General features: G+C 43.2%; 1 protein-coding gene across 3 annotated transcripts in view; it reads left to right on the top strand.

The window, feature by feature from the left end:
- COL4A6 (collagen type IV alpha 6 chain) overlaps nt 1-15,124 on the top strand; it is a 319,377-nt gene that overhangs the window by 127,379 nt on the left and 176,874 nt on the right. For all 3 annotated transcript variants that reach the window (XM_047764999.1, XM_047765001.1, XM_047764998.1), the window contains one exon: nt 13,065-13,148. In XM_047764999.1, coding sequence (XP_047620955.1) covers nt 13,065-13,148 — 84 coding nt within the window. The remainder of the gene's footprint in view (nt 1-13,064; nt 13,149-15,124) is intronic.

Below are 15,124 nucleotides of genomic sequence, written 5' to 3'. Positions count from 1 at the left end.
CTGCAAGCTACAGCACAGCTCACAGCAATGCCAGATCCTTAATCCACTGAGTGAGGTCAGGGATCAAACCCGCGTCTTCATGGATACTAGTTGGGTTCATTTCCACTGAGCCACAATGGGAACTCCCACAAACAGATTTTTAATATAAGTATATCCCAAATATTTCGTGGAACATAGTTGTGCTAATTTGTGACATACTTATAAGAAAATTTGCTAATTGGGACATACTGTTTTGCTGAAATTCAAATTTAAGGCTACAGCCTGTATTTTGATCTGTTAAAACTGTCCATCTTAACTACATGTGAACTATGTGTCCTCTGGTCCTCAGATCCCTTCGAGCCTTTAAGCTCTAAGATTCCTCATTTTCTCCCAGTCTCTTTCTCACATCTCCTCGGAAATGCTGTTCTAAGAACATTATGGACAATATTTGTATGTCTTAATATTTGCTTGGTGAGTTCACTTTAAGGTCTAACTGGGCAGTACATCTGCGCGGGTTCATGCTGAGTGGCTAGAGGTTTTTCAGGTGAAATCCAAAATGCCTGTTTCTCTTCCCACCCGGGACCCCATCAGGTGCGTTTGTGTTATGTGTATGAACATAGTTGGACAGACAGAGGGAAATGCCTTCCTGAGCTACTCCACAATGTCTGGTGTCAGCTTCATGCTTAAAATAATATGTGGGTGACAAGTCTCACCTGGTTGGAAGCCAGCTCTACAGATCCCTTTCTTCTCTTCCCAGAGCCTTTCATTCATAAATGCATAGGGAGCCATTCTTAAAAGGCAAATGTGCACTAAACATGTGATGAGACTAAGCTTGGTATAATGGGTGTGTGAGTGTGTGTGTATGTGTTTAAATTTTAATGAACAGGTTTCGCTTTAGAATTGCTCAAAGTAAAACCAGACTCTGTATTATCATCACAAAGTACAGAATCCTAGGATGATGCTAAAGGGGGCCTCGCTTAGTAGAAGAGCACAGTAATTTTGATTCAAATCTGGGTTTGAATTTGTGCCACTCCCAGGCTGTGTAACTTTGATGAGGCAAACTATTAAACACCTTTAAGCCTCAGGTTTTTTTACCTGTGAAATGATGGTGGTAATAGTACCTACCACATGGTGGAGTTGGGACATTTCTGTGACAGCAAAAATGAAGCACTTTAGCCAGGCACTTTAGCCGATGCTCCATGAGTGGTACCCATTTTATCATGAATGTGGCCCCTGGACTAGTTCTGATCCAGCCAAAGAGGCTTCCCTTGGTTTCTGACCGTGAGGCAGGGAAGGAAGATTATAAAAGGGCATCTCAGCATCTTGTATTATTTTTTTCTTTAGAAGTTCAGCTGTGCACTGAAAAGAGAGACCCTGGCTTTGAGTCTTCACCTTGTCACTTCGCTGACAAGTGATAACTAACTCTGAGACTTGGGCTTATTTTGTTTTAATCTGGAAATTTTATATATAAATTGTCTTTGGAGTTCCACTGTGGCTCAGTGGGTTAAGAACCAGACTAGTATCCATGAGGATATGGGTTTGATCCCTGGCCTCACTCAGTGGGTCAAGGATCCTGTGTTGCCACAAGGTGTGGCATAGGTCATGGATGTGGCTCTGATCTGGCTTTGCTGTGGTGTAGGCCAGCAGCTGCTGCTCCTATTTGACCCCTAGCCTGGAAACTTACATCTGCTGCAGGTATGGCCCTAAAAAAGAAAAAACATTGCCTTTGTTTTAAAAGTAGTTGTGAGAATTAGGAGTTCCCATCGTGGTGCAGCAGAAATGAATCCAACTAGGAACCATGAGGTGGTGGGTTTGATCCTTGGCCTCATTCAGTGGGTTAAGGATCCAGTTTTGTCATGAGCTGTGGTGTAGGTCACAGACGTGGCTCGGATCTGGTGTTGCTGTGGCTCTGGTGTGGACTGGCAGCTACAGCTCCGATTAGACCCCTATCCTGGGAACCTCCATATGCTGCAGCTGTGGCCCTAAAAAGACAAAAGACTAAATAAATAAATAAATAAATAAATAAAAGTAGTTGTGAGAATTATATCTATATGAAGGTCGTTTCAGAAGTGAACAAACAATACAAGTTATTGTAAGTAAACCAATCTTGATAGAAAAGGCAAAAGATGGGAATTCCCTGGTGGCTAAGCAGGTTAAGGATCCAGCATTGTCACTGCTGTGGGTCTGGTTACAGCTGTGGCACAAGTTCAGTCCCTGGCCCAGGAACTTCTACATGACTTGTGGGCATGGCCAAAAAAGAAAAGGCAAAAGCATAAAAAATCACCTTTCAACACTCATCTTTCTTTTCCTGACTTCCCAATTTCGGTGTAATTTCTGGAACTTGTGGCAATAGGTTCAGTAGGGGAAAAAAAACAAGGTAGAGAGTGATGATAGCTGGTTTCTTATCCCAACTCTGACACTTAACTTCCTATGATGAGGGAGTCACTAACAGCTGAGCCTCCATTTCCTCATCTTTAAAATGCACATCAGTTTATATGCTTGCCTCCTTTGTTGAAGATTAATTGACCATAGGTATCTGGGTTTAGTTCTGGGTTCTCTATTCTGTTTGATTGGTCTGTATGTCTGTTTTGGTACCAGTACCACACTGGCTTGATTATTGTAGCTTTGTAATATTGCCTGAAGTTTGGGAGAGTTATGCCTTCTGATTGTTTCCCCCCCCTCCCCTCAGGATTGCTTTGGCAATTCTGGGTCTTTTATGGTCCCATGTAAATTTTTGGATTGTTAGTTCTAGTTCTGTGAAAAATGTCATGGGTAATTTGATAAGGATTACATTGAATCTGGAGATGCTTTGGGTGGTATGGCCATTTTAACAATATTAATTCTTCCAATCTGGGAGCATGGGATATCGTTCCATTTCTTTAAATCCTCTTTAATTTCCTTAATTAATGTTTTACAGTTCTCAGCATATAAGTCTTTCACTTCCTTAGTCAGTTTTATTCCTGTGTTTTTAGTTTTTGAGGTGCAATTTTAAAAGGTATTGCATTTTTATATTCCTTTTCTAATATTTCATTGTTTATATAAGAAATGTGACTGATTTCTGAATGTTAATCTTGTATCCTGCTACTTTGCTGAATTCCTTGATCAGTTTGAGTAGTTTTTGTGTGGAGTCCTTAGGTTTTTCTATATACAGTATCATGTCATCTACATAGAGTGACAGTTTTACCTCTTCTTTTCCAATTTGGATACCTTTTATTTCTTTTGTTTGTCTGATTGCTGTGGCTAAGACTTCCAATTCTACGTTGAATAAAATTGGTGAGAGTGGGCATCTTTTTCCAGATTTTATTGGGAGGGCTTTCAGCTTTTCTCCATTTAGTATTATATTGGCAGTGGGTTTGTCATAAATGGCTTTTATTATGTTAAGGTATGTTCCCTCTATACTCACTTTGGTAAGAGTCTTCCTAGAGGTTCAAAACAGATCAATTAGACAAGAAAATGAGCCATCCATATTAAAAAAGAGGAAGTATACACTGTTGGTGGGAATGTAAATTGGTACAATCGCTATGGAGAACAGTATGGATGTTCCTCAGAAAACTGAATATAGAACTACGATATGACCCAGTAATCCCACTCCTGGGCATATATCCAGACAAAACTACAATTAAAAAAGATACATGCATCCATATGTTCACAGCAGCACTACTCACAATAGCCAAGACATGGAAACACCTAAATGCCATCGACAGATGAATGGGTGTAGTACATATATACACTAGAATACTACTCAGCCATAAATAAGAATGAAGTAATGCCATTTGCAACAACATGGATGCAACTAGAGATTCTCATACTACATGAAAAAAGTCAGAAAGAGAAGGACACATACCACATATGATATCGCTTATATGTGGAATCGAAAATATAGCACAAATGAACCTCTGTACAAAATGGAAACAGACTCACAGACATACAGAACAGACTTGTGGTTGCCATGGCAGGGGGGAGTCGGATGGACTGGGAATTTGGGGTTAGTAAATGCAAACTATTACATTTAGAACAGATATGCAAAGAGGTCCTGCTGTATAGCAAAAGGAACTATACCCAGTCTCTTGGGATAGACTATGGTGGAATATAAGAAAGGGAATGTATATATATGTATGACTGAGTCACTTTGCTGTACAGCAGAACTTGGCACAACATTGTAAATCAACTATACTTCAATTCAAAAATAGTAAGCATATAAATAAAATAAAGTGCAAATCAGGAGTTCTGTTGTGGCACAGCAGGTTAAAGATCCGGAGTTGTCACTGCAGTGGGTTGGGTCACTGGTGTGGCAGAAGTTCCACATGCTGCAGGCATGGCCAGAAAAAAAAAAGCAAATCAGTCACAGAGTGATCATGGTACTAGATGCTGTAGTTATAAATGATACCAGCTAACATATATTGAGCATACTATAGGTGCCCAGCCCTTTACTAGGGGCATTATCTCTAACCTCACAAAACCCAATGAAGTGAAACATTCTTATCCCTATTTTATAGTTGAGAAAATGAAGGCTTAGAGAGTTTAAATTTGCTTTATGGTGAACAAACTAATATCACCTCTGAGAAGCTTCCTGTCTAGGGGAAGATATAAAGAAAGCATTGTAATACTGTGTATGTGTGTATGTCACTACATTACCTGTACATTTCTAACACCTATTTCAGATTTGTGGTCAAAAATCAAGTCATATTAGGTGTGGAAAGTGTTTTGAAGAAATCTGACATTATTAAAACAAAATAGTTCTATGTCGTATGAAAGCAGGATTGAGCAGCCATTTCAACAACCATTTACTGAGCTGTTTCAAGAAGTATTTATTATATTTCTAGCACTGTCTTTTGTGGCACTAGGTAGAGTGTTAACAGCCTCTAACCTCTTTACAGCACCACCATTTCTTTCTTCTGAGACCTGGTCACAGGTCTCCACTCTCACCAGGATCAATCATCCATTGGTTCTACTACCTTTTTTACTGCCTCTTACCCACTGCCTGTGCTCACTTCCCTCCTCTGGAGGCCTAGATTCCATGGTCTATCATTACAATTACTTCTTTCCACACACCTTTGAGTCCCTTGCCCATCTTTTCCTTTATTCTTCTCACTTGGCAGAACCCAACCCTGGTAATCTGCGTCTGTACCCAAGGCTAAAGAAAACCTGGCACTGTTGATAACTGGTGTTCATTCCAGTTCATGATCACTAACCTCAAGTGGGGCCTTAGAACTGCATTGCCCTAATTCTCCTTCCTGAAATTGCTCTGGTCTAGATCACCACATGGCTCCTTCCACTGGTATGTCTCCATCGCATCTCACTTGACGTATCAACAATTTATCACATTGTATCCCCTTTTCCTCCTTGGGATAATTTCTTCACTTACCTTCCAGGGTCTTTCTCTGTGTTGGTTCCCTACCTTCCACACTGGTTATGCCTTCCTGGTACCTCCTCATTCTCTCTGAACATTGAAGCATTTTAGTGCTCAATTCTAGGACGTCTACATTCATCCCCTTAGTGATCTCATCTAGTCTTGTAGCTTTGTAGAATACCAGTGGGGGAAGAGATAGCGCTTGCCAAATTATCTCCTTTTTTCTATGCTCTTAGGTATCCAATGTGTGGAGGTCTTGTTAAGGGGAATATGAGCACAGTCAAGGGCAATTAAGAGCAAGTGTTAGCACCCAAGATGGTGGAGTTGCTAGACAAAAGTAGCTTGGAAATCCAAGTCACCCCTGAAAGAAAGCCACCCAGGAGAGCTGCCTCTCCTTCATCAGATTTTGACAGGAGCAAAAAGTAAGTCTTAGTTGTGGTAAGTGATTGAGGATTTGGGTTCATTACCACAGCTTAGTTGAGTCTATGCTGACTAAGTTACCACAGGTACATCCCCAATCTAGCCATTTTCTTTGAACTCCAGCTATCTATTCAATTTCTCCAGTTAGGTGTCTAATAGACATCTCAAAACCAGAATTCCTGGTGCCCCTCCAGCAGTTTTCTCCATCAGAATAAATGCTAATTCCGTCTTTCTAGTTGCTTAGTATAGAAACTTGAGTTAGTCCTTGACTTCTCTCTTTCAGTTATATCCCACATCCTATCCATCAGCAAATCCTAGTAGCTCTACCTTCAAAACATATCCCGAGTCCGCCCACTTCTGCCAGTCTCTACAACTGCCCCTCTGGTCCAAGCCACCATCCTCCTTCTGCTGGACTACCACAACAGCCTCCTTGGTGGCCTTCCTGCCTCCATGCTTGCCCCACCAGAGTTCACATGGAGCTAGAATGTCACTTGTATGTTCAGAACCATTCAGCCTCTTTCCAAAGGCAAAGTTCTTTAAATGATCTTTAAAAATCATACATGATCTGGCCCCTGCTACAGCTCTAGCCTCATCATCTATCACATTCCCTTTACCCACTCCATTCCAACACTCTGGCGTCACTGCTGCTTGGTCAAACCCTCAAGCATTTTGTCTCATGTAATGCTTTTCCTCTTGCTCGTCCCTGTTCCTGGAATAGGGAAGCTGGAGCTGAGCTTGCTCCTCATTGTCTACAGCAGGGCTTCTCAAATGTACTACACATCAGAATCGCCTGAAGGGCTTTTTGAAACACAGATTGCTGGGCGCCTCCCCAAATTTTATTTTTATTTACTTATTTTCTTTATGCGGTGACACCTGCATCATATGGAAGTTTCTGGGCTAGGGGTCCAATCAGAGCTGCAGCTGGGGCCTACCCCACAGCCCCAGCAATGCCAGATCCTAGCCTCATCTGTGACCTGTGCTGCAGCTTGCAACAGCGCTGGATCCTTAGCCCACTGAGTGAGGCCAGGGATCAAACTGACATCCCCACAGAGACAACTTTGGGTCCTTAACCCGCTGAGTCACAATGGGAACTCCCACCCTAGATTTTACGATTTAGTAGGTCTGCAAGGGGGGACAAGAATTTGCCTTTCTTTTCTTTCTTTCTTTCTTACTTTCTTTGGCTGTGCCCACAGCACATAAAAGTGCCCGGGCCAGGGATCAAACCCATGCCACTGCAGTGATGCAAGCCACATCAGTGACAGTGCCGAATCCCTAACCACTAGGTCACCAGGGGACTCCATGCATTTCTAACAGGTTTCCAGGGCTGATGATGCTGGCCCAGGGACCGTGCTTTGAGAAATACTATTCTCTGCTCAGAAGTCACCTTTGGGCAAAGCCTTCCTTGACTTCCCTCTACAGAGTAACAACCCCACCCCAACACTTCCTACCCCTCTCACCCTGCTTTATTTTCTTCCATAACCCGTATCATCTGACAAATATGGATATAGTGCTTATTTGTTTACTGTTTGTCTTCCTCTCTGGATTATAAACACCATGAGAGCAGGGATTTTGTTTCACTTGTGGCTGTACTATCCACCCTCTATGCCCTCCTGTCTAGTACAATGCCTAGCACATAGTAGGTGCTTAATAAATACTCTTGACTGAATGGTCAACATGCGACACTTCCCCAAGGAGTAGGACATGTAATGTGTGCCGTGTCTTTTCACTGAACTGGAGAGTCACAGAAGAAATGGAACTTGAGGTTGGTCTCAAGAGAGGTATTAGGGTCAGAAGTGCTATAGTCTACCCGCTAGCAGTGTGACCTGGGCCAAAGTAATTTCCATCAGTGTTCTCATCTGTACAATGGGTGGTTTGGATTAAACTAGTGGTTCTTTTTAAAAAAAATTTTTTTGTGTGTGTGTTTTTGCTATTTCTTTGGGCCGCTCCCGCGGCATATGGAGGTTCCCAGGCTAGGGGTCGAATCGGAGCCGTAGCCACCGGCCTACGCCAGAGCCACAGCAATGCAGGATCCGAGCCGCGTCTGCAACCTACACCACAGCTCACGGCAACGCCGGATCGTTAACCCACTGAGCAAGGGCAGGGACCGAACCCGCAACCTCATGGTTCCTAGTCGGATTCGTTAACCACTGCGCCACGACGGGAACTCCAAAATTTTTTTTAATTATAGTTGATTTACAATGTTCTGTCAATTTCTGCTTTACAGCAAATTGACCCAGTTATACATGTATATACATTCTTTTTTTTATATTATCCTCCATCATGTTCCAACACAAGTGATTAGATATAGTTCCCAATGCTACACAGCAGTAAAGTGGTGGTTCTTAACTGAAGTATTCTACTCCCAGGAGGTATTTTGGAAATTGCGAGGGCATTTTTATTGGGTGCCCCTGCAGCATGTGGAAGTTCCCAGGCCAGGGATCAAACCTGAGGCAAAGCAGTGACAACACTGAGTCCTTAGTCACCAGGCTACCGGGGAACTCCTGTGAGAGCAATTTAGGTTGTCCAAGTGATTGGGGGATGCTCTTGGGTAGGCACCAGATATAACAGCTGTTCTTCACACTACAAAGATTTGTCCTGCCTCCCGCCCTACATTTAGAAGATATTGATAGAGGTGAAAACTCTGTTTATAATTATCTGAGCCCAGGACATAACCACACTTTGCATATTGAGATGAATGTTTATGCTTTTATTATTGATTAAAACTACCTGAGAAACAAAGGAAAGATTGAACTTTTTTCCCCTCAAATTTTACCATGAGTTAGTCACCATTTCAGAGAATCACTACACTAATAGCAACTCCATTTGAGGTACTTGAGTCGGCAGTACCACATCCCTGGTGATTCTGCTTCAAACCACTAGCCTCTGAGGATTTCCTTGTATCTTCCCATATAGCCATGTATGAGCATTTACATATTAAAATACATATTGTTTCATTATAAAGGACTTTTGTTTTTTCTTTGCAATACAAATATGGCAGAATATGTGCTTTTACAATTATTGCTAGGAGTTCCTGTTGTGGCTTAGTGGGTTAAGAACTTGACATAGTCTCTGTGAAGATGTGGGTTTGATCCCCAGCCTCACTCAGTGGGTTAAGGGTCCAGTGTTGCCACAAGGATTTGGTGTAGGTGGCAGATGCAGCTTGGATCGGCAGTGCCGTGGCTGTGGCGTAGCCCTGAGCGGTAGCTCTGATTCGACCCCTAGCCTGGGAACTTCCATAGGCCAAGGGTGCAGACATAAAAAGACAAAAAAATATTGCTTACATCTTTATTATAACTTATTCCTACAACTTTTTCCCATGGTGGCAAGAAAGAATAATAAATACTTATAATTTTAAAAAAATGGCGTGCTCATCTGATAAGGAACCATTGTATTAGAGGATCTCTTGGGGCCTTTCTGGTTCTAATTTTCTATGAGTATAAGAAGTGGTTGGATTTTTAAGAGGAAGGGAGAAAATATTCCAGGGTGGGAATGACACCAGTGATATGGCCTGGTTTAGCAGGGGTTGGAGTGTCCCCAAACAAGCCAGGATAGGCCAGACACTTCCTCTGTGCTTGGTCTTGCCATGTTCCCTGGAAGCCACTCCTTTTCTCCCTTCCCCCTCCATGTAATTGAAGACTCCTGGGGGAACTGCCAGGGCCAGCATTACAGGAAACTGCCTTGTGGGCCGCAGGGCTTCTCCGGTTACTTTCCTCAGTGACAGAGGACAGTGATGGCTTCCTGTCTGTTAGCTGGGTGTCTTTGCCTCCTTATTCTGCCAAGTTCCCAAGAAACCTTAGCTTCTGCTCCTTACATTTTTGTTCAGCTCTTGTCATTGGGATTTTTCCCCCCTGTCGTATCCAGCCTCCTTGCCTCCAGCCTCCTCGTTCCACACTAGAGATCTGGAAACTTCTGGTCCATGATAGACACATTTTATGGGACACCTAACGGGCATTGTTTGGAATTAGGCCATAGCTCCAAACAGATACCACTTCAACGCTGGCAATGCCTGTGGGGTCCTCTGCCTGGAAGGCGATGAATTTGTCATCTGGCGACATACTGGTTTCTGTCTTCTCACTAATTATACGTGTTCATGGACGGTTGCTCAGAAAATACAGAAATCTATGGAGAAGCAACGAGAAAGTATCCATTATCCCAAGAGATATAGTCCTCAACATGAGACAAAGGGGACCCAGCATCAGTGAGGATTAAATTCAGGGCTGCTCTGTCTCCCTATTCTCATTCCATGCCAGCCCCCAGCTTCCACCTCTCACACCACCTCCTGATCTCACCCTTAGGAAAACTTACCATAAAACGGAGGGCAAACTGGAAAGTGTACAATAGCACTTACCATGTCAAAGGCATATAAGAGATAAAATATCTCATATCGGGAAGGTGTTTGGAATCCAAAATAGCAATATTTTGTCATAGCTCTGCCATCACTACCTTATTACTGAGGTGTTGTGGTGATAAAGTGTGGTGGGAATGTCTAAAGAGATAAGACACCGTCGGAGAAATTCACAGTGCTCCCTGGGAATTAGGAAAAGGCTCACAGAACAAGGAGTCAAGAATGATGAAGTGTGAGGCTGGCTCATAAATATGCCTTTACTCTTTTGAAAAAAAAAAAAAAAAAAAACAGCCAACATTAAACAAAAAAAAGTTGGATGATACTAAATCCATCCCAGAGATAAAATTCTTGTAACAGATAATAGTTAGAATTTATGTTTTGCTTTTTTTTTCCCAAGGTGGATAGGGTCAGAATGGCATTTTTGGGTCTTTGCATTGAGGCTGTGGTAGACAGAAGACTTAGAAAACACTAAGGCATAAGGGTTAAGGTCAACGCTTTGGGGTTAGTCAGACCTGTGTTCAAATCCCAGCTTGGTGAGGTCATCGAACTTTTTTTTTACATGTCATCCACTGTTTTAGACATTGAGGGTACAATGTTGGACAACACAGATGAGGTCCCTACTTAGATGGAGCTTATATTCTAATGGGGGGAGACAGAATGTTTAATGTTGAAAAGGTTAACATCGTGATATGATTGGAAGTAACTGGGGGCCCCTTTAGTTTGAGGGGTCAGGAAGGGCGTCTCTGAGAATACATGGTTGAACTGAGACTTGGATGATGAAAAGAGGCCAGCATCAAAAACATCTCGGGGAGTTCCCCTCGTGGCTCAGTGGTTAACAAATCCGACTAGGAACCATGAGGTTTTGGGTTCGATCCCTGGCCTCGCTCAGTGAGTTAGGGATCTGGCATTGCCTTGAGCTGTGGTGTAGGTCGCAGACATGGCTTGGATCATGCATTGCTGTGGACCTGGCGCGGCTGTGGCTGTGGCACAGGCTGGCAGCTGTAGCTCAGATTAGATCCCTAGTCTGGGAACCTCCATATGCCACGGGTGCGGCCCTAGAAAAAGACACACACACACACACACACACACACACACACACACACACAATCTTGGAGAAAGATTCCAGGCCAAAGTAACAGCTAGGGCAAAGGCCCTGAGGCAGGATCAGGCTTAAGTTTTTAGAGAGTAGAATGAATTCCAATGTGATTGAAGCTGAGTGAGCCAGGGAGAGAGTGAGCAGATGAGGTTGGAGAGGGTCAGCATATGTCAGGTTGTGCAGAGGCCTTGTAGAAATTCAGCTAGTGTAGCTGTGGCTGTGGCTGTGGCCATCGGGCTACATCTCCGGTTTTACCCCTAGCCTGGGAACCTCCATATGCCACAGGTGTGGCTCTAAAAAAGACAAAAATAAAATTAAATTAAAAAAAATTCAGCTAGGAGTTCCCATCGTGGCTCAGTTGTTAACGAATCCAAGAACCATGTCGTTGCAGGTTCGATCCCTGGCCTTGCTCACTGGGTTAAGGATCCAGCGTTGCTGTGAGCTGTGCTGTAGGTCACTGACATGTGGCTCGGATCCCACATTGCTGTGGCTCTGGCGTAGGCTGGTGGCTACAGCTCCGATTTGACCCCTAGCCTGGGAACCTCCATGTGCCGTGGGTGCAGCCCTAGAAAAGGCAAAAAGACAAAAAAAAAAAAATCAGCTTGAGACAGCATCCCATACAACAGACAGGGCTCTCCAGGTTCCAGCTAACAAATTTTCTGAGTCGCCAGTGCTGCTTACAGTTTGAATACCTGAAAATCCTGTTTCTGAGATGTTTGCGCACGTGCTTGTTCGGAAATGGGTCTGTATGGAAATCTCACCACAGATGTGGTTAATGGACCGGGTCGACATCAGAAAGGAGGGTGGAGACTATAGTAACTTAAATGAGACAAAAGCAGTGGTGTTAGTTTATAAGCCTGATGCATTTCCGTAATAATGTATAAAAATGCTATTTTTTAAAAAACGTTCAAGCGCAGCTCATGAGGTGCCTCGGTCGTGCAAGAGGCACATAAACTACTAACTGAGGTGATGATGCCATTTTGAGAAAAACGAGTAACCTGGTTAAAGAGAAATAGCTTATGTAAAGAATAAGCTAATTATGGCTTGTAAATGAAAACAAATTCAGCTAGTGATTATCATCATTATCATCATCATAAAGCAGACAAGAAAAAAAAAGGAAGTTTGGGGGATACTGTGCAGTATCATCTGAGGAATTTGGATTGACTAGCCGGGCACAGGGGGTGTCACTGGAAATTTTGTAAATTTTGAATGGTGTGCTGAAAGTGGAGCCTGAGAGAACAGCTCTGAGAGCAGAGCCCAAGGTGGCTACTTTCATTTATCACTACATTTCTCTCTTCCTTTCTTCCTTCCTTCCTTTCTTTCTTTCAATATGCCTATAGCATGCAGAAGTTCTGGGGCCAGGGATCAAACTCACACCACAGCAGTAACCCAAGTCACAGCAGTAACAACGCCAGATTCCTAACCACTGGGCCACCAGGAAACTCCTATCATTACATTTCTGGCACCTGAATCTCTCCTACGTTCTTTGCTACAGCTGCTCCTTTCTCAATGAGTGCAAATATATAAGTCCAGTGGGACCCAGGGATATGCTCAGAGTTGATTTCCAGCCCCATGGGAAGAAATTCTCTTATATTTTGTGGCTGGAATTTCCACCCATGAGGGGGGTATATATAAGTCACAGTTCCCCAACCAGCTACCCAATTGGCTATTTACTGGTTAGACCTGATCTAAAAGGGCGCTAGCTTAAGATGACTTTTTATTTCATGTGACTCATGACACCGTCAAGTGAGATGATCAGGCTACTCTAATTTATTTGGTTCAGAGGAGTGTGGCTAAAGGTTACGCTCCCTGGGCAACATGGCTTCTTGCTTCACATGGTTCACTCACTTTTTTTCTTTTTCTTTTTTGAATAGGGAGAGAAGAACCTCTATGGAAAGCCGTGTGGGGGCCAAGACTGCAGTGGGGGCTGTAAGTGCTCTCCTGAGAAAGGAGCCAGAGTAAGTTGCTTCTTTCATTGTTGACAGACAGACGGTCATGGGAGCTGATAACTGAAGTGTGTGTGTTTTCTTTAGAATTAAACTGCTTAGAAGTTACTCGTAGGACCTCAGGGAATGAGCAGAGTGATGAGGACCAGCTGGAGGGCGCTTCGCTGACTAATGACAGGCAGAACTAGAGTGGTCAAAGTCTCTTAGGGACTGGGAAGAGGTTTCCTTCATTGACTCAATGCCAAGGTTTCCTTAAGGTTTCCTCCGGAGCATTTTCCCAAAAGCCAGTGAGGTTGTACAGAACCAGATTATATGTTTGTAGATGTGTATAAACTTTCGTGGCTCATGTGTATCCACTTGGTTCTCCCCTACCACGCTGGGAATTAGTGGCCCCATGTAATCTACAGACTAAGGATGTAATGCAGGCAACATCAAGGCTACAGGGTAACCATAAAGTCCAGAAATATAAGCGACTATACATGAAGAATGAATCAAATCGTAGGTATTATATTAAAGCATAGGATATGTTTTAAAGCGTGAACTGATTTATTCAGTGTATCGTCTTTTAATAGCCTTGCCCAGCTCAAACTGCTATGCAAATTGCAGTGAACACAGCACCTTGACAGAGCATTTCCATCTGTCCTCGTATATGCGTGTGTGATGTGTTGCCCAAGATGATTTGTATCTTTTTAGGGCTGCACCTGCACCATATGGACCTTCCCAGGCTAGGGGTGGAATTGGAGCTGCAGCTGCCAGCCTATGCCACCGCCACAGCAATGCAGGATCCTGAGTTGCAGACGAAACTTACACCATAGCTCACCGCAACGCCAGATCCTTAACCCACTGACCCACTGAGTGAGGCCAGGGATTGGACCCTCGTCCTCATGGATACTAGTCGAGTTCATTTCCGCTGAGCCACTATGGGAACTCTGATTTGTATTTTTGATTTGTGCTGAATAAACCTCCATCTTTAGTATAACTCAGCAAAAGTATTGGAGGGGGCTCAACCTATAAAAAAAAAAAAAATCCAATCTAGGTTTTTAGAATTTATGGCCACCCTGTAGCATTCAGATCTTCCAACTTCCAGCCTTGTATTTGCATGCTCATCACATTCAAACAAGCCTAAGGACTTACATTTTCAAAGGAAGGTAGCATAAATAGGTCAACGAAACCCTCAAAAACATAGCCAAACATGGAACAGAGTGATCGCTCTCCCTTCTCTTTCATTATCATTCATTTGCAGTAAATTGAAATGTCAAACTATGCTGGAATTTGAAGGCAAAGTACAAAAAGCCATCTCTTCATCAGAAGGGACTAGACCTATTACACATTAAAGGCATAGACTTAGAGAATCAGCAAATGTCAGAAAGGGAAGGTATCTTCGTGAGCTTCTCCTCTTATCCACAGATGGTACAGAGGAAACAGACTCTGAGAAGGAAAGTGACTTCCCGGGTCACCCCACAGATTGATGACAGATTTAAGCTATTACTTGTGTCCTTCGATTTCTCCCCCCCTCTACTTTATTCCCTGCTGCCTCCCAAGGAAAGTCACGTTTACTGTAGCCGCCAAGGCCCGTGTTCTTGCCTCTGATATACAACTGGGAAACACTTTAGAAAAAAAATAATTCCACAACAAATATATGAATATGTTCTTTTGGGTTTTTTGAGGGTTTTTTTTTTGCTTTTTTTTGTTTGTTTTTGTGTTTTGTTTTGTTTTGTTTTGCTTTTTAGGGCCACACCTGCAGCATCTGGAGGTTCCCAGGCTAGGGATTGAATCAGAGCTACAGCTGCTGGCCTACACCACAGCCACAGCAATGCCAGACCTGAGCCAAATCTGCAACCTACACCACAGTTCACCTCAGCTCACCAGTGAGGAGGCCAGGGATCGAACCCGCAACCTCATGGTTCCTAGTTGGATTCGTTTCTGCTGTGTCATGAAGGAAACTCCAGAGTATGTTCTTAAGCAACAGCAAGCAACAAGGACGAAGA

The sequence above is a fragment of the Phacochoerus africanus genome, chromosome X, assembly GCF_016906955.1.
Source record: "Phacochoerus africanus isolate WHEZ1 chromosome X, ROS_Pafr_v1, whole genome shotgun sequence".
In the NCBI taxonomy this organism is placed as follows: domain Eukaryota; kingdom Metazoa; phylum Chordata; class Mammalia; order Artiodactyla; family Suidae; genus Phacochoerus; species Phacochoerus africanus.
This window is presented reverse-complemented; position numbering and strand designations above follow the sequence as displayed.